This window comes from Tachypleus tridentatus, chromosome 13 (genome assembly GCF_004210375.1).
Source record: "Tachypleus tridentatus isolate NWPU-2018 chromosome 13, ASM421037v1, whole genome shotgun sequence".
Classification (NCBI taxonomy): domain Eukaryota; kingdom Metazoa; phylum Arthropoda; class Merostomata; order Xiphosura; family Limulidae; genus Tachypleus; species Tachypleus tridentatus.
This window is the reverse complement of record NC_134837.1, coordinates 153,807,646-153,828,233: the sequence shown is the minus strand read 5'-3', so window position 1 is coordinate 153,828,233 and position 20,588 is coordinate 153,807,646. Positions and strand designations below refer to the sequence as shown.

The 20,588-nt window shown below is 31.9% G+C and overlaps 1 protein-coding gene and 1 long non-coding RNA gene across 4 annotated transcripts in view; one reads left to right on the top strand and one right to left on the bottom strand.

Moving 5' to 3' along the window:
* Positions 1–997: 997 nt before the first annotated feature.
* LOC143240736 (uncharacterized) lies at positions 998–17,013 on the bottom strand. 3 transcript variants are annotated; one of them, XR_013021909.1, is made up of 4 exons: positions 13,233–17,013; positions 6,820–6,857; positions 2,719–2,958; positions 998–2,380 (listed from the first exon to the last, which is right to left on the bottom strand). It is a non-coding gene; the product is annotated as an uncharacterized LOC143240736 (long non-coding RNA). The 3 variants fall into 3 exon arrangements; XR_013021910.1 differs by having other exon boundaries at positions 998–2,958; positions 13,233–13,415; positions 14,067–17,013; XR_013021908.1 differs by having other exon boundaries at positions 998–2,958.
* Positions 17,014–17,112: 99 nt separating this feature from the next.
* Positions 17,113–20,588, top strand: part of LOC143240735 (putative ATP-dependent RNA helicase Pl10) — a 43,955-nt gene continuing 40,479 nt past the window's right edge. The window contains exon 1 of the mRNA XM_076483673.1: positions 17,113–19,247. Within this exon, the coding sequence (XP_076339788.1) occupies positions 19,203–19,247 (45 nt within the window). The 5' untranslated portion in view covers positions 17,113–19,202. The remainder of the gene's footprint in view (positions 19,248–20,588) is intronic.

Below are 20,588 nucleotides of genomic sequence, written 5' to 3'. Positions count from 1 at the left end.
TCATATAATTAGTTAATATTGCTTATCACAATTACATATTATTACAGTTAACACCAAGCACTTTTAACCTGCTCCTATATTCTTTTGTATTTAGTAATATATGTATTATGTTTTCATAACTGCTACTTAAAGCTGGTTATGATAAAAGATAGGCTTTAGCTTGTATTTTTGAGTATTTGAACAGTATATCCAAGTGGCAAAGGAAGGGAGTATTTTCAATCTTTCCCTGTGAAAATGCATTAAAATTAGAAAAATTACTTTCAGGAAAATTCATACAATTTAATCCATAACCCAAGAACCCCCAGAGCCCTGAGGTTAGCTCTGGACCCCGGTTGTAAATGGTGTGCTAGTGATGCACATTCCCTTATTTTGTTGAGTCAAATAAACCTCAATCCTCTTCCCTACACACATACAATTTTAATTTGCCTCCTACACCTCTGTATACCACTGTATCAAATAGTTGTAGCATTCACAAACTTTTTAATTACCTGAACCTAAATATTAGTATTTGAAAATACTTCATGTTTTTAGATTTTCCTTTACAATTATATATATACATATACACACTTACATGCATGTTGTGTCCATAATACATCCTTTCCTTTGTATCTAACTGCCCTTAATTTGAAAATGAGATATGCAAACATACTTCATGTGGCCATGCTTACACTTATTTCTAAACTTTTAAAACTATGCCACTGGATTCAGGTCTTGAACTATGGCTGCATATAATTAGACCACTAGAATCCCTTTTTTACCAACAATATGTATACAGCTTTGATAGTTTGTTTTGTTAAATGTTTTCTTTGCTGTTGTTTTGTTTTTTTTCAAACAGGTATAATTTTAGTCCTGCAAGGTACAACAAGATCACTGCAAACTATTTTTGGACCTAACTGAATATCGATAAACCTTCCTTTAAAAAAAAATAATGAATTTTTCAGTTTTGAAAATTAGGCAAATAGTGTTGAGAATAAGATTACTTAGTTTCACACAGTTATGTAATTTAATTTTTATTTTAGCTTCCATGTGAAAGTACAAATATGTACATGCTGTCACAAGATTTGTAGTCACTATACAAGTTAAGACCGAGAAAACCACATTAACTCAATATAAGTCATTAACCATATATACTTGGACACCACACAATATTAGATAAAATCAAATTCACTATAATTTAACAACCTGAAAGGTAGGTATTTCATAAAAAGTATATTTAGATCTTCCTTCAAGAATGTTAAATTAATAAAGCAAAATTTATTTTATAAAAATTAAAGCTCTGTTTATTGAGTTTTATTCATTTACATGACATACAAATACCTACATATAAAATTAAGGTTACTATATTGAATAAGAAAGCTTATAATTTTTTGTTAGTTGTTCTCAGAGTTTAGTTTTATTTAATATGATTTTGTTTGAAGTTAATGTAGATTTATGAGGGTATACTATATGCATCGAGGTCACTGTTGGATAATAAACAAGTATATTTCACCATATGAAAAAGTTTGAATATATTTTATTATTATAAAAAATATGTACCAGTTCAATTTTCTTTTTTTTTTCTTTCTTTTGTCACAGTTGAACTATATTGTGGCTTGAAAGTTCTTGTACAGTTATGATGATTTCAACCCATTTTTTATTGTAAAGGTGCAATTTTAATCATGTGCGAGTCACATACAACTGTACCTTTATGATGTATCTACAGAATAAAATATTTTACTTTTTATCTTTGACCGTTTTCTTCTTCTGAAAATATTGTAACTAAGAGGTAAAGGTCATAAATATTATGGGCACTTTCTTGTTTTTCACAAAAAATATGATGTCTTTGTTCCACATTAACAAAAAACTTTTGGATGTGCAAAGTTGAAAGAAGTAAATCAGAAAGGAACTTTAAGAAGGATGTTTTTATCAGTATTTTTACTTGGTCATCAGTATTGTCTTACAGTGTTTACTAATTATTTAAGATTTTATCTATTTGAAACTATAAAGTACTGTGATCTGCATCTACGTGTTTGTCAACAAGTCAGTTTAATGCCTAAAGTATTAGACCCATATATTTAAATCACTGGAAAACTTAGTACTTTGACACTAGCAAGTTTAAACACTTAAAACACAACAGCATCTAGAAAATTTATCCCAATTTAAAGTGAGCCATGTTCCAGAAGGGTAACATGTTTGCCACTAACATGAATAGTGATAAACACAATAGTGAAATGCAAAGCAAATGATAAGTCTCCAAGGAAACAGACAAGTTGTTGCAGCTTGCATGATACAACTACTGCAGCATAGTTGGCCATATGACAGACAACTAGGTAGACCAGTGGTCCTAAGTAGGCAGCTAGTGTACAGCTAACATCAGGCTTTCAAAAACCAAACCTTTGATCTGCAATATAACAAGATATTACATATGTTAGCAAAACTGTGTTTCAGGAATGATGCATTCCTCAACAAGCTCTGACTTGGCCCTTAGCTTTATGGCTATCATAAGAAGTGGCTCAGTGTAGAAAATACTGGACACTACCGATAAACTGTTACAAACATTAGCTGTACATATCATTAATTCATTTAAAATCTACCCATTATTACTAATGAAGTGTTTGTTTCAAGAAATGTGGCTTTAGATATCCAAAAGGTTCCAATAACTGCAGTCACCCATCACATAAGATACACTTACTGCCATATTTGTGATAGTTTGATAAATTAGTTACCAATACCATTTACCTTTGTTCATGCATGTTTTGACCATAAGCATTCCAATGTGGAATGTTTAGTGTCACTAACATAACTTGAAGGTAGCTCAGAAGTTAACAGTCAATATCTTTTTTGTGTGGTCCTCCCTCCTTTTATTTCCCCTCAGGCCATGCGTCTTCAATCTCTTCTGCAAGTTTCTAAAACATACTGCATGACACAGTCTGAGTCCAGATACTATTTTATCTTGTGTGTATTTAAATGAAGCATATTCTGAAATGTCAAAAACAGTTGTACCATTATGACCTTAATTACATATTGAATATACATGACAGATCAAGCAGAATTACAAGATTTGAGACAGACATGATTATGCCTATGAAAGTAAACAATAGTAATCATAACATGAAATGGGCAGTTTAGAAAGTCCTAAGTTATCAAGAAAGATAAAAAAATTGTGAACTTTTTTTAGACTTTTTCACCAATATTTAAACTGAGGTAGTAAATAAGAAAGTGGCACAACAAAAGTGCAGCACATTTACAGACAGCATTAGTGCAGGTTAATGTTGAATGCCAGAACTGCAGCTTCTTATACTCTACAAAAAATGTCAACCACTCTTTGCACACATTTGGTAGAAATGTTATTGGTATGTATAATTATGCTTCAACATGGATTCTCATCAATCACAGTGGTAGATATATTTTTATCTAAGGCTTTAAAAAGCTTTCACTTTTAAATGACAACTCAATGGCACAATTCCTTCTGTAAAAAAAAAGAAAAAGAAATAGACTGTTCCATAGAAACAAAACAACAAACCACAACAGTTGGGTTTAGAGCAGAATTTTGCTTTGAAAAAAAGATTCAAGATCATTCACAATGTCAATACATTTTTTTCTGAAGTATATTTTACACATTAAGTTAAGAAAAAACATTTTATCCAGTTAAACCACACAAATATGACAATAGTCAACAGCAACAAAAAACTATATGCATAAACCTAAACCCATTATTTATTTGGTGCCTAATTTATACATTAAGACATGATACACAGGTGCAGATAGACTATGGACAAAAAAACAAACAGTGAGTTTTGAGGTTCAGACAACCTGCCTGAATAATCTGGATAAATATTTATATAGCTTCCAAGACACTGGTTAAATTTAACAACACACATCAGTGAGTCAAGAACAAGTATTTTTGTAACAGAACTCCAAATTCAATGCACATGTACATACAATATCTTTCCAGGAAGGAGGCTTTATTACTCAAACAGTAACCTACATATTTACAAATAAAGTGCAAATGGTTAGTCCTACTAATTTAATTATGCCTATGTATTACCTCCACCACTACATAGTCCAGAAACTCCAACTTGCCTTAACAATTCACACATGCTTCCAGTAAAAAAGAAGTGTTAATCAGCATGCATTCTACATTATAGGTCTTGACAGTTCAGGTGCAAGTGGGATTGAGCAGGATATAAATGGTGATGATAAAATAACCCAAAACCTTTTGCTTCTTTTACATTTATTCTAATAGTTTCATCACTGTTTAGAGAAAAACAAACTTGCAGATTATTAGTGAAAAGAACAGCACATTAATACAATATTAAAATTGGTATAGAAACTAAAAAAGTTTTGCTGTTTTGCTTTTCTTTACTGGAGAAAGTATCTGTAATTCTAAATATTTTGGTGCCATGCATTTATTACAGGTAACTAAGTTACTACTCAAGACCACAGCAGAAACATTTCACAAAAAGCTTGGAAAAGATCATCACCCACAAATGAACAAGCTATTTGGATGAGGTACTTAACCAAGCAGAGAGAAAGGAGATAAAATGATAGAGAAAGAGGAATCTCATGGCAAAGAAAATGTTAATAAATGCTCTGTAAAGGGGCAGTACAAATAAGTTAATAATCAGACCACACAATTCAAATGGCATCAAAAGCTGCTCAAATGTTAAAAAAGTGCTCAGGAAAAAAGTTCAACCTGTCTCTGTAAATAGTGCAAGAGACAACAAAGACAAAAAATAAGAGCAATAGCTCATGCAAGTAATAAAGGGAAGGCATATATATTAGAAGCATAGAAAAGAGGTTGATCCACTCAGGATCAGTAGAGTCTGGGATTGGTGACCACAAGAGTGGAATACAAAATATACTGGGATATGACAATCAGATTGGAAGTAAATCTACTGAAAACAACAAAGGTTATATAAAACTGTGAGAAGAGTCCAGGCTTAGATGAGATATCTGACCCACCACCAGAACCTGAACTCCAAAGATGTAATAGATCAACAACTGAACATGATGATCATGGGCCCAAAAAAGAAAATGTAGAGCCATGAAAATAGAATTCTCAGGAGTAAGCAACCCTAGCCTACCTAACAGAAAACTGAGGAAACAACAGAGGAAGTATTTGATCAGACCATATTATGATAAAAATACCAAAGAGATGAGACAGAGGATGACATAAAGCTTGCAGAGCAGCCACCATCCTAAGGACATAAAGATGGAGAAATCCCTTGTCTAAAGGTCAGATAACAGAATTGGATTAGGCACCCAAAACTTCAGCCCATTGAAACAAAAGTAGTTGGAGAAAGGTTGGTATTTAAAATGTAGGGCAAAGGGGGATATCAATATCCCTGAACACCCCAGTTGGGAAGTTCATCTTCCTGTAAAACTAAACACTTGCCATGGGATTTTTTACTTTTTTTTTGTTTAAAAGAGGTCATAATCAAACATAAAGCAGTATAATGTGCCACATTTTATGTGAACACCAGAAGTGCAATTAGTTCACCAACTTCAAGAGACCTAGAAGGCTCCCACAAGTACAACTCAGTATAAGGTGGAAAAAGAGTGACATCCAAGCTTCATATGGGATTAAGTGAGCCACCACAACCTGCAAGAGGAGAAAAGACAGTAATCTCTGCATTTTTGCAAGCAATTGGTACTTTGTTACAAAAAGTTGGTATTACTTTGATAAAACACAAGATTTCACCACTTTGTGAAAAATTATAACTACAAAACTTAAATGTGGTAATTAAATGAAGTCAACCACCAAAAGTTTTCTAATTTTTATAAATATTCAAGAAGTCTCTTGAATGATGTTTCAATTGTGAGCAACTGCTCTAAGTTTTTCTTTATATGAATTAAATCAATTTTTGTGTTCAGACAAAACTTTTTTTTTATGTCTTTTTTGAAAATATTTAGTCTTGTATTCAACTAAGAAATATGTTTGACAATTTTTATACTGAAATAAAACCATTTCTTTCTAATGATAGGACAATTTTCTGCAACAGTGGCAAACGTTTTAGAACAATTTGTAATTTCTCATACTGGAAAATACAAGCTATAATTACTAAATTACTTATCTAATTAGATTCTCACTTTGAAACAAACCTAAAATTGCAGACAAACTTAAGATGTCTTTAAAAAATAAAAATGTAGATTATATAAAAAATATTTGGGTGAAACACTATCTGTATCCAATTTTAAAGACCTAGACAGTGCAGAGTCCAGAATGAAACCTGAATAGTTAGGTTAATCAGTGAGAGCAGACAATGGGATGTGTTCTAAAAATAAAAGTCCAAGTAAAAGAAAATCAAATCAAAGGGCTATAGTCCAGCGGTAATTACATCAAAAGATGGTACAATATAAGCCAAACGTAGGTGTAGGAACTTTGTTTGAAGCTTGTGGTATTTGCAGAAATTTATATGTAACTATACGTAAAGTCATAGCTGTTTTTGCAAGAAGAAATGATTAATATTTCTGAAGTATGTGCTACAAAGTTGAAGGAAAGCACTGTCTACTAGACTTAACCTCAACCAACTTTCACTAATTACCTATTACCGGAAGGGAGGGAACAGGCCTAAGCTCACAACATCTCATATTGATGCTGCCTTTGATTCTCTGCAGCCCATTATGAGAAAGTTAGAGTGAATAAGCAATGAAAAAACAACATATAAAAATAAATTAACTATTAAAATGGACCATGAGAAATAATAAACAAAACTTGTACTCTGAAGTGGGCTTCACAGTCTCCAGAATTGTCAAAAACTAATTATATTAGAGCAATTAATGATCCATCAGTGTTAAGGTGCAAAATAATGCCAAACACTAAAAATACAGTCCTACCTTATCTTCCATCCATAATGGGCCATTTACTAATTCAGCTGAAATATATGCATGTATATAAATTAACCAAAATTTAAGGTGAAAATAACACAACAAACTTGATATATTTCAATATTGAGCAGAACTTATAATGAATTTAAATAATTATAAAACTATTAAATTCCAATCTTATGAAAACTTTTCTGTTCAAATTTAATAAAAAAGATTATCTTACTTATGAAACATAACTTCATGAGGTACTATGATCAAAGCTATTAACCCTTTTCTTATAGATTGGGTAGAACCCACCTAGCTCATCACCACAAAAGTATCCATGAGAGTAATTATACAATGAATTTTGAAAATGTTGGCAAAATTTTGCAGATTATTGGTAAACATTACAAAGCTTTCATATATATCATATCCTGTTTTTGAATCAAGTACTACATTTTTTAAAGTTTTTTTTTCACAAATTTATTTCTTTCAGAATACTGACTAACATGAAGAGTACTTTCATTTTGAGATTAGAAATACATCTATGTATCAGAAAATTTTCAAATTTCAATTGTGAAATCTTTATAAATTCCAGATAATTGTCAAATACTTTTAAGAACTTTATATTTTATCTGTTATTTTCACTATCAAATCGAAATCTATGTGCATTTGATAAATCTGACTGATCTCATAACCACCATAAAAAAATTAGGAAATATAAATATTTTTCTTTTTAGAATGATTACAAATGTTTTTATCTAAATAGCTTTAATGTGAAAACCTTCTACATTTATATATATTTATTATTTTTATTATATTGACCTTTCAGTTGCAATGATGTAGTACACATGTACATATTGTCACATCCAAGAATATAAAACTATCATGACTGTTTCTGTGGATTAGTATTTTGTAAAATACAGTCACATTTCAATTACTATACATTATATACGTATATATACAATATACACACACATTATTACTATTACAAATAATTTATTTAGCTTATTTTCTCAAAACAAATTAATAAATATTGAAGTAAAGCAAAAATTCTCTCTTCTAGTTACAACCTTTGTACTTAGTCCTAAAAAGTGAAATTTCAAACAGACTAAGGACCAAACTTAGCAGCAAAAAAGTTTGTTTCAAAAGAGAGGACATTATTCTATTTGAATGTGGCTGAAAAAAACCACTTGTGGGACATTCTGAGTTTTCAATTGGTTATTCACACGTCTTACGAACAATTAATGGAATAGATCCTAAAATCAAAGGAGGTGAGAAGGACCCCTGTGATTGATTCAGTGTGTGATATTTCAGCACACGGAAAAGATATGGTATTATTTTATATTCTATTTTTAAATATTAGTAATTTCAGTTCCTAATCCACACAAAACTAGACTTTGTAATTTGACATCACAAGCATCTATTTTGAATCAACAATGCATTCAACAGGGGAGAAGATCCTAGGGGGATGGGGGATACATTCCCCCTTTATTTTAGGTGGGGGGTATGGTGCATACAATCATCTCCCCTGCAGTTTGGTCTGTTGAATTGTTTTATTGCATCACAGGCCTACAAACTGTGTGTTTGTTCTTGTGATTATCGTGTTCTTACCAATCGAATTACATAATTAGGCCTAGATGTAGGATTTTTCAGTAGCCAAAATGTACGCCTTTAATATAGGCATGCTTCTAAGCTTTTCGATCTCAGTGATAGTTCGTAAGTATCTGTCAGTAGGCCTAAGTATACATGCAAGGCTTGCAAGCACTATCACAGAATCTACCTACGTCTTGTACATAGTGTAAGATTAAGTAAAATTTTCATCTCAACAGATTGAACAGAGCATGAAATTCAAAAATATTACTCCCAAGCATAAAATTTTGTGAGCTAGATCTGGTAGGCCATTTGTAGCATGTAGTTGCATCAATCTTATGTGTATATTGTGCAGTTTTCCTATGCCATTTGTTCTTATGCATGTCTAGCCGGTTTCATTGTTGAATGCCTTACTCTCCTTAGCCACCAAATCTGCTGACCATAGTGTACATTTAGTGTACAGTTAACGACAGGTTTGGGCCGCTCAGATCCAGACGCACCCTACATCACCCCCCTCCGCTCCCTGAAGTCAGCCTCAATTTTACAACAGGGCTCATTAGACCTGTGTTTGTGGCTCTCATTAATCCATGAAAATTTCAGATTATCACCACCCTCTAATAAAGTGTTGGTGCTTTATGGTAAAAGAATATATTCTCTTATCATAGATAGTAAAAATATTGTATTTTCTTGTATAATTAGAACACAAAAGGAGCAATTTCAACGGCCTGAAGCCTCTACTCTAATTGTATTGCTAGTTTTTTTGTGTAGGTGTTTTTATTTAATAGACGTGCTTAGACATTATATCACAATGTGTTTGCCTTTTGATGAGCTTTAACAGGAATATAATATGTTTGTGATTGTTTAAGTATTTTTTGAGAAACTTGCAATTACTTGTGTTGCAACTACCACACATTATTGTCCCAGCAATGACCAGACGGTCAGTCAGCTCGGTAGTCACTGTGAGGTTTGCATGTTTGACTTAAATACATTGTACAGTTCAGTCCTACTTCCATTCTCTTCTATCTTCGTACGTTATACGTTAGAGTTTTTCAATAAAGACTGTATTTTAGCCTGTTGAGTCCTCTGGGAAACAGATTCCAATTATGACAAGCAAGCGTCTGAAACTTTCTGATATTAAACACTTCTGCAAGCTAGCTACTGGTATTACAAGTGGCAATGCAGATAATCCAACAACCTCAAGCAAAGGAATAGAAACTTGCCATACAGAGGAAATACCATGTTCATCAGAGGACGAGTCTGAAAATGCTTGTGCAACTATTGCACATCATGAACCACCAGATAGTTGTGAAACAAGTTTCTGCAGTAATGAAAAATCTGACACTCCACAGATACAGTGTGGAAAGCCATATCATCCAGATGCACAACTAATACCATGACAGAAAGCAAAATCTTAAAATATCAACTTCCAGGGCAAGTAGTTTGATAAGTTCCCATGGCTGTACTTTGACAATCAGACTCAAAAAGTCATATACTTTCATTGTGCCAAGGTGGAAAATAGAGACCTTTTTACATGGAAATTGGAGAGGCCAGTGGAGTATACCTTCATATCCACTGGTTTTTGCAACTGGAAAAAAGCAAAACAGAAATTCAACAAACACCAATCCTCCTCTCAGCACAGATTTGTTGTATCTCCAGAAGGTTCACTTGATGTACCTCCAGTGACTGTCCAGCTACATATGGAAGCAGCAGGAAGAATGCAAAAGAAGTCTAACCAAAATATTCAGAAGTTTATGTTTCTTACTGCGTCAAAGTTTAGCATTTCGTGGAGATACTGATACGGAGGGGAACTTCCTGCAGTTAATGAAGCTCCTGGAAGAGGAAGATCCTGAGTTGATGGTCTACTTGTCAAAGAAAACCATATTGACATCACCCCAGGCTCAGAATGAAATAATAGAGATGTTCAGCCATCAAATACTGAGGAACATAGCACACGAAGTGCAGCAAAGTAAAATCTTTGCATTAATGGTTGATGGCACTCAAGATGTTACAGGTGCCAAACAGGAAACAATGTGTGTATGATACGTAGATGAGAACCTTGACGTCCATGAGACATTTCTTGGTTTGTACAGTGTTTCCAATATAACTGGTGAAACAATATCCTCGACTATACTTGATGTACTGGCTAGACTTAGTTTACCACTGTCAGGATTAAGAGCACAAACTTATGATGGAGCCGCTAACATGAGTGGTGCATACAGTGGATGCCAGGCAAAAATAAAAGAGAAGCAACCATCAGCTTTGTTTTTTCACTGAGGAGCACACAAGGCTAATTTAATAATGCAACATGCAGTTGAAGCTTGTGAATGTGTTCGAGGTTCTATCCAGTGGGTACATGAACTTGGTGTCTTGCTTCAGAGGTCAGGCAAATATAAGACAATCTTTGAAAATATTGTATCGTCAGACAGCCACAATGGTCCAGTTAAATACATCCACCCACTGTGTCTAACAAGCTGGTTGTGCCACCTATCTGCAATTACATGTGCTAATGATTACTACAATGACATTGTTGATTCTTTGTCTGAATTAGCAAATGAAAAATCAGATGTAGCAGTGAAAGCACGAGGTCTGCTGGACAGATTTGACAAAGGAAAGGCAGTTTTAGGATTATTGATGGCTCAGCATCCATTAGCTGCATTAGAGGAACTAAACCGTACATTCCAAGCAAAACCAGCGACAGTATCTGGCATGATTGAAGCATCTGCAATGACAGTTGAGCAATTGCGGATATTGCGAACAGAGGAAAATTACAACAAGATATTTGATGAAGCTGAGAAAAAGGTAACTTCCCTAGATCTGGTGCCTATTGAACTACCACGCATTCGCAGACCCCCAGAAGGATCACAGGTAATGGCTCAGCACACCATTCTGCAACAGCTAGAGATTACTACAGAAGCCAATATTTTGAATTTGAAGACACAGTCATAGAACATCTGACCACTAGATTCAATGCAGACAACAATGACTTGAGGCAATATCTGGCACTTGAGAACATGATCACATCTGGCAAGATTGACAACTTCTATCCAGAAATCTCTGCACAACGGCTCGAATTTCAGTTGCCCATGTTCAAAGAAACAACAAAAGCAGTGTCTCTCAAAGGTACGAAGGATGCTTACTGTAAAATGCATGAAACAAGCCAGCAGATGTTTAGTGAAGAGTTTCTTCTCATGAAAATTTTCTTTGTATGTCCAGTATTCAGCTGCGAATGTGAACGTAGCTTTTCTGCATTAAAACTGTTGAAGTCGTGGTTAAGATCAACTATGTTTCAGTGCCGCCTCAACCATGTGGCAGTTTGTCACACTCACAAAGATGAGGTTGAAAGATAAATATAGAAGAGCTTACAAAAGAATTCATAAACAGATCATCACAAAGGAGGTCACATTTGGGAACATGTTGACTAGAGGACTAAATGAATCTTACTTCAATGAAAAGTATGAATAATTATGTGCTACATTGTATTGATGCATAATTTTCAAGAGTTTGCAAAGACATTTTAATTATTTTTATCAAACAACATGAAGAGTTTTTCAGTAGATATAAACTTATCAAGGGTAATTACTAATTTTATTAATATTTGAAAACGTAATTCATCAATGAAAGTTATTAGTAGCCTTGTCAAGTATAATGGCCATCTTTTATACTGTGCAGTGTGCAGGAATAAATTCATGTGGCAGTTAATTTGTGACACATTTGTCTTTATTCTATTAACATTTTGAAAACTGTTCACAATACCTCACTTATACAAACCTACATGGAAACCTTGAAGTATCATGGCAACAAGATTACTCTGACTGCATGTTTACAGCTTTTAGGTTCACGTAATCAGAGATTACCAATTTGCAAATTGAACAGTCCACGCAAGTGGTTGCAAAAATCATCCCTCCCCCAATTGGGTGTAAAAAATCTACGCCCCTGGCATTCAATATACCACTACACACAAAGATCAATGATGGAATGTACTTTATAAATATTAACCTTTAAATTATAATCTACAGTTTGATACAAAATTTAGTGACATAGATTCATAAAATAGTAGTTCATCAAAATTTTGAATGTAAGTAATAGACATGATGGCATGACCTTTGACCAATGACCTGTCACAACATGGTTAAACAATTTATGAACATAGTTCAGTATTAGATATAAAAAAAAGATATATTTATTAAGTTCTGTCCATCCTTTGAAACTGTGACATAATGAAGAATATTGCTTGAAGTTAAAGAAACATCTTTACAATGAAAGAAAAGTATAAATTAGAAAATTCTTTCATTATAAATCTTTTGTCAATATTCTCACACAAGTAATGACATTTGTCTAATCAAAAAGAAACAAAAAGTAAAACCATATATTTAAAAAAAGCTAGCTGATAAACTGTAAGCAATAACATATCACCATAAGAATTTTTCTAAAGGACTTCTGAAAACAAATTTAAACAACTTGCCAACAAAAAACTCAAACAAATGTGAACCAGAACTATAATTTTACAGATCCTGATTTCATTCCTTTTCTTTTAAAAGATAATTATGATGAAATTTCAATCATCAGAATTTTTCCAAATGTTACTTTTATAAATGGAAGATGACACATTTATACTATATATCACATAATAGAGTAACAGCCAAAGAAAGCCAAAAAGGCACAGTGTAAGAAAAAACAAAGTATTTGAAATAGATTTCTTTGGACAAATTAAATTAAAGAATAATTTACATTGATTTACTCACATTGTTAACTTAGAAAATCTACTCAATTTGAGTGCCTAATTTTACCACTCTGTTGCAAATTTGATAACTTGTATGATTAAACTATTATAAAAGTGAAGCTTCACTTACCAATATCCTTGAAATTTAAGAGTCCTTATATCACTTTGAGGTCTTGGATTCAACAGTTTCTGTATTCATGAATTAAAATCACTTTTGCCTATTTATGTTGAACTTTCTATGAAATAGTATTCAAACAGAACAACTGGATTTTTCCCTCACTAGAGATACCACTGAGTCTGTTGTATTGAATCACTAAGTATTTGTAACAGTGTTAAATACACATATTAAATTACTTAACAGATTAGCCATAAAATTGTACAGGTTAGTTTATTTTTGTACATTAACTGTAATACCTCTAGAAAGGTATTTCTATTTGAAGGTGATTTGCTAACTTAAGCGTACAAGTTAAACAATGTGCAACTGAAGACAGCTTGTAAAAATTTTATGGAAGAAATAAGCTAATTTATTATTATGTGGATTGGACCTCAAAATATTTAACCAGATGATTTAACAAAAGATCATCATGTATTCTGAAGATGGCTGTTGTGGGTATTATAACTAATTAATTTTACTTCAAACAAGTTTCTTACCATGATGAAAGGACAATGACAATACCATATATGAAAATTTCCCAAAATTAATAAACAGAAAATAACTACATTAAGAATAAGGCACAACTTTTACCTTATGAAGTAGAAAAATATGAAGGTGATTTATTTTATATTTCTCTCATAGATGTGAAGTTTTAATATCAAAGAAATTATCATAGTTTAAATATATACATATATATATATAAAACTATAGCTAATAGAATGTAAAATCTAAAAATATATGTAACAGCTCACTGGTTCATTTGGTTTGGTCATTCCTTAACCTCAATATATCAAAAACAAACAAACTTACTTAAATGTAACATCTTGCATGCAGACCTTTAGAAAATGTCCAACAAAAACAAGCTATCAGTGCATATTGTATTAAATGAAAATCAAGTCAACAAAATATACAATAATGAATTGGCTACACTGTTTTGATCAGTCAATTCAAATTTTACATGGCACTGACCCTTCAACACTGGGCAAATTTGCATACTGAGGAAACACTATTAAACACTTCTTCTAACTTTCTAGTTGAATACAAAACAAAAGTACAATGTATTAAATGCAACCTCTGAAACGACACCTTCAGTCATGTGTCATATGCATGATTAATGTGGCAAGGATAAATACATGAACTATTTTAACATTACTTAGGTATGATAAGAACATAGGCAAGTTGATACACATGCTCTTTATAAACATCTTTGTACCTTAAATTAAAAACTTTGCAAGTTTTCTGTAACTGTAACAAGCTATGTGCAATTAATTTTAATTAATGCCGTCATTAATGCTAAATAGACTCATAACAGGACAACTGGTAAAGATATTCGACTTTTGAAAGTTTGAAGCTATGGAGAGTAATACCATGAAATGTTCTAAATTTCCTGCTAATATTGGCTTTATTGGTAAAGTGAACAGAATGAAAACTAAACTTTTATTTTTAATCACTTACTACTGGTTAATTAGCAAAGATTTAGGCTAAATTTAAAAAATGCAACTTTTGGAATATTATGGTACTTTTTAAGGGCCAATGCTACCTTAAGTTTACCAATCAAGACTCTCCTCTATACACAGTTCCTGCCCTATGTAAAGATTTTAAATTGTTCTCAACTTACAACTAGGTGACTTCATTATCTATGAAAAGCAATGACACCAAATAGTGTCACATAAACTAATCTGTTAATAAAAATGATTAAATCAATATTTAAACAGTTGATTAATTGAAATTGTTTATATCAACTGTCACACAAATAACCAACTGATCAAAATTAGTGTTTGCAATTGCTTTAACAATCGATTAATCAAAATTACAATTAAATCAACTCTCATAAAAATAATCAACTAATCAAAATTAGGATTTGTAATTGTTTTAACTTTTCAAGTAATAAAAATATAGTTAATTTACTCATCCTGAGTTCTTACGGCAAAGCTACTAAGAGTTATCTGCCATCCTCACTAATTTTTAACTGTTGACCAGAAGAAAAGCAACTCTCTGGCAGAAGTTCACACCAACTGTTTTTTTTAGTCTTTTTTTGTTGTTGTTGTTGGTAGTGATGGTATACTGCTGATTAGAGGGATGTAAATTACCTGGTTACACCTATTTTACTGTTGGTGGTGACTGAACTGGTGAATAGAGCACAATCCAATGTTTTGTTTGTTTATATATAAAAACTTCCTTGAACACTACTAATATTAAGAAAAAGGGTACACAACCCTTATACATAGGAAAATAAGGAAACTATATTTAAATAGCTATACCCATCATAAGTCTGATTTTTAGCTTCAAACTTACTCTGATCAAAAAATTACATATTCATACTTTAGAAAAACAAAAATTTAAATCCACCCTTTTATCTTTAAAGAAATCATTAGTGTCCCTCTTAAACTTATAAAACACCTCCATTAATGCAATGGCAACACATGCCATAGGCTAATCACCTTGTAAGGTAATTAAAACATAACCATAACTTAGTCTATCTATTCTAAATCTTTACTTTTGATTTTTCATCCTACTGTTTTCATAATACAAAACAAAGAAATTAGGGGCCATTATCCTGTCAACATCCAGAATAATTGATTCTCACTCACCACACCTCAAAAGAAATCAAGTGGAAAGATCTTAACTTATACCTTAAGATGTTCTTGCCCAGTGGTGAATTTAAGGTTGTGTGAGCCTAGGGGCTAATCATTTTTGTGGGCCCTATATCCCACGTAATTTTACATAGAATAAAATTATCAATGGACCCCCATTAAGACCATGGGCCCTGGGGTTGAGTATCCTATAGCCCCTACCTAAGTATACCACTGTTTTCTCCCAAGTATCACCCTAGCCCTTCTCCACACCATTAAGTAAATATCCTTTCTAAGGTAAGACTAAAACTGTATACAATATTCTGAGTGAGGCCTAACTCATCATCTGCATACAAATTTCCTGTTTTGCCTTGCATTCAGTATTTCAATAAATACATCCTAAAATTCTCTTGATTTTACTACAAAGAACAAAGCACTGTCTCAATGGCATGAATGGTTTATCCAGCACTAAGCCAAGGTCCTTTTCTTCAGTCATGTTAATGAATTGGTTCTCACCTATATGAGATGTGGTCCAAATTAAGATAGCCCAAAAGAGAACTTTGCACTTACTTGTTAAAGATCATTTGCCATATATTTGTCAAACAAACCAACTGATCAAAATCTATCATTCTATAGTACCTCAATACAGCTAAAGGCCCCACAAGCTTAATGTCTTTAGTAAACTTTACTAATTATGTCCTCATTAATGTAAATAGGAAAATGCTGAGACCCACATACAGACTCTTGTTGCACTGTACTAGTAACAATTCAGTTAACTGGATTACATCAATAACAACTTATTGCTTTCTTTCATCAAACACCCTTCAAACTAATTAACTTGTCTTTTCCCCACTCCTGTCAATATGTTTTTCTCAGCTAATTTTTGGTGAGTCACCACATCAGAAGATTTTCAAAAGTCTAAATACACCACTCCATGTGAATAATATGCAACATTCTTGAATAAATTTATAGGATCAGTAAAGCAAAATCTTCTATAATAAATCAAGTTTATTTTATTATTATAATTATCATATTTCATTATGTTCATAAATCTTTTTTTTAATCACTCTCAAAGTGTTCCCACAACAAAAACAAGCTAATTCAACAATATATAGTTTCCAGAGCAACTGTTTAAAAATAGGATTACTTTACAATAGTAACTCTCCAATCCTTAGGTATTTCCCAAACCATTACCTTCACAAAATAATAGAGAGACAGGCTTATATGTATATCATTCAGGACTTCTTTTAAAACCCTTGGGAAAAACCTTTGTGTGGGGCATAGTAAGTTTTCTTTTTTTTTTCTTTTCTTTTAACTAACCACCAAATAGTTAAATATGACAGGGCTCAAACCAATTTCAACAGTGATATACAAAATCATAGATAAAAATTAATACTGCTCTAAACTTCCCAGCAAATTGGTATTTGTAAAAGAAAAGGTGCAAATTTGATAAACTATTAGCATTGAGATAGAAAATTTTAAGAAATGCTCCTACAGTATTTGTACATCTTTTTGAACAAGTAAGCACAAAAAGATAGAAAAAGATAAATCATAACATTAAATTTTTAAATAACTTAATCGTTTTGTTACAACTGTTCCAGTGTCATTAATTTTACTTCATAATACCAGACCTCAAGAACCAATCATGAAAGCCCAATTACTTTATTTCTGCACAGGTAGAAATAACATATTTGGCAAAATGAGATATAACCAGTCTCACATAACCCTATACTTTTATTATTACAAAACAAAAATGTTACCATATAAATCATGATACTATCTCTAATCATTTACAAGCAAATTATGACTTGCAATAACAGTATTAAACTAGTGTCAAAATTAAGAATACTAGTGTTCCAACCTTGCTCATTATTCAGACATAGCATAAATTCACTCAATATTTCTTCATTTATGTTGATTTCCTACACTGACAGTTAACATTTAGTGCAAAACTCTTGAGATTTTGAGTTTTCCATACTTGTGTTCATATTAAAATAAAATCCATTTCTTTTTCTCCCTCATATAACAAACACATACTTATCAGATACATATTTCATCTAATACAGATAACTGTTAATGTTTCATGGAAATGCTATTCAAAATACACACATACAACAGTTTTTGCAACTGAAACAGTGCTGCCATTTTATCTCAAGAGGATAACAAGGAGCCATTTGGGTCACCTAAAATATTCCATTTTTCTAGCACCTCTTTATTCTAAACTTCCCCTTTAGACACCAATAACATTAGCTATCTCTCTTCTGGTACTTCATTATCAATCGATTCATTATAAATTAAGATTAATGGCCTACAAATGTTCTTTTTTTACCTTAATTATCTTAGGATAAAAAGTATCTATCCTAAATGCCTTACTTTTCCAATCTGGAATCTTCCCAGCTTTTGCTTAATAATACAACTACTGAACTAGTATTACTAGTTTAATTCAACATGTGTGGATAACATACACTTGTATTTTAAATTGAATATTTAAAAAAACGGGGTAAAATAAAATACAAGTAAATGCACACCAATAACTCGCTTTAAACTTTTATAAAATGGAGTTTTTTTGGTACATTTAAAAACTAAAAAGTTTACAAATACGCTTAGTGTTATGTTACACTGGTACGAATGAGAAATGATGGATTTTTCTTTTCCCTGAAAACACGAAAATGAAGAATGATACTCTCGTTTGTGACTTCAGTCATGCTTCAGACTTCAAAACTGGTATCAACTTCAAATAATCAAAATAAACAGAAGAAATACTGGGCGTTATTTTTATAACACATTCAAACAAATACTAAGGTTGAAAAGCCAGCAAAAGTTCATACTTTTCACATCTATCCTACATTATTCTCCTAAAATTAAATCCAATATAATTTCGTTAAGTAAAAAAAAGAAAAAAACTGTGTTCAATAATTTGTTTCTAACTAACAAACAAACGCTAAAAAATATACAACTACCCGCTACTTAGAATTTCTACTCTTCTAGCTTATTATAACATTTTATGGAATACATTGTACCGACAATAACGTATTGTGAACATTACTACACTTCAGTGATTGTGACACTAATATTTTATGACGTCATCGTATTAGGTCAGAACGTGAAGGGGAAGTACCGTTTCAGTTTATTTCGGATTGAACTTTTCAAAATTATTTCAGAAATTCAGTATAATATCAACAACTTGTCATAAAAATATAATTTCCTTTTAATTTTAGCTATATATTTTACTTAGTTATTCGTGAAAAAGTAAATAAAATGACGTCATTGTTTTAGAGGGTTAAATAAGATTCTTTGTTGCAGTCGTGAGATTTTTGATAAGGGAGGAAGAAGCAGTTCAAATTGTAAAGAAAAAGATACTTTTTTGCATAATATGATTAATGAATCCAACCAATATGGAAAAGGTCTAGAACAGCAGGTAAATCTAACAATTTTCGTTTATTATGTAAACATCTAAATTATATTACTGTAATCGACATCAGTTGAGTTGTTAAATTTATTTGTAACACGTCTATTCCAGCAGAAGCGGTTACATGAATATTGCAATGTTCCTAATATTAGTTGTATAGTGATAGTATTAGAGTAGTTAGATCCAGATTGACTTATGTGCACTAGTAGAGACTTCCTAGTTTTAGAGGGTCCCTTCGACCAACGGTAAAAACTAAACAAATACTTCAGTGAGATTTCAGAAATTGGTGTATATGAAATATCCAACAGGTCAAAATTAACAATATGCGTTAACGTTATTCAATTATGTTCTACTGCACAATGAGCACAATTCTTTCTCAGCATATCTATTATTCTTTTATATTATTCATTCATTGAAGTGGGGAATGAGTATTTTGTAACTTATAATATTTTGCATCAAATTATTTGAGCAAGAACATTAAGTATTTGAACTGTCTGTGATGTGTTTGTTGCTGAGAAAAATTTAACATTTTATGTTGCATCTGTAATAATAAAGAAGTCTGTCTGCCGTGTTTCTCCGAAAATAAGACAAGGCTTATATTAATTTTCACTCCAAAATATGACACTAGGGCTTATTTTAGGGGGATGTCTTATTTTGATATATTAAAAAAATGAAGTTACAAAGTAAAACTATTAAACTAACCATTTAAAATAAACTATTATTAAACTATTAAACTAACTGATTAATACTTCAACAAACTAATTAACTAACTATTAAACTAATTAATAAATTAATTGTTTTTTTTATTTCTTTCCTCTTCCTGCCACTCTTAACTAGGGCTTATTTTAAGGGTAGGGCTTATATTAAAACTATCCCTAAAAATCACACTAGGTCTTATTATTGGAGAAACACGGTATGTGTGTGACTGTTGCTGTATCTCTGAGTCCAAGTGGAAAGAACCTACAGGTCTGAAATTTTCAGATGTTGAGAAAATCCACTTGTAGAGAAATATATATGCAAAAACAGCTCATTTTGGTTGAGAAAATATTTTGCATAGAAGAGCTAACAACATTTCGACGTCTGAAATTTTGTATGCATGCTATTACATAGGGAATTCTGAAGAAGTGCACCTAGTCTGTAGAAAAGTTTCATTATTTTTCTAATTTTTATGAAGTTGACATTATGTGGAGGTTTTCTGCCAGTAAACTTTCCCAAAAAAGATATGGGAGAGATAATACAAATGAGAATTTGGAGAATGAAAATAATTCAAATAAAAGTACAAGAAATGATGAATATGAGAAGCTAAATTAAAACTATATGCTTTCTGAAAGAATTAAACTACATTTAGAT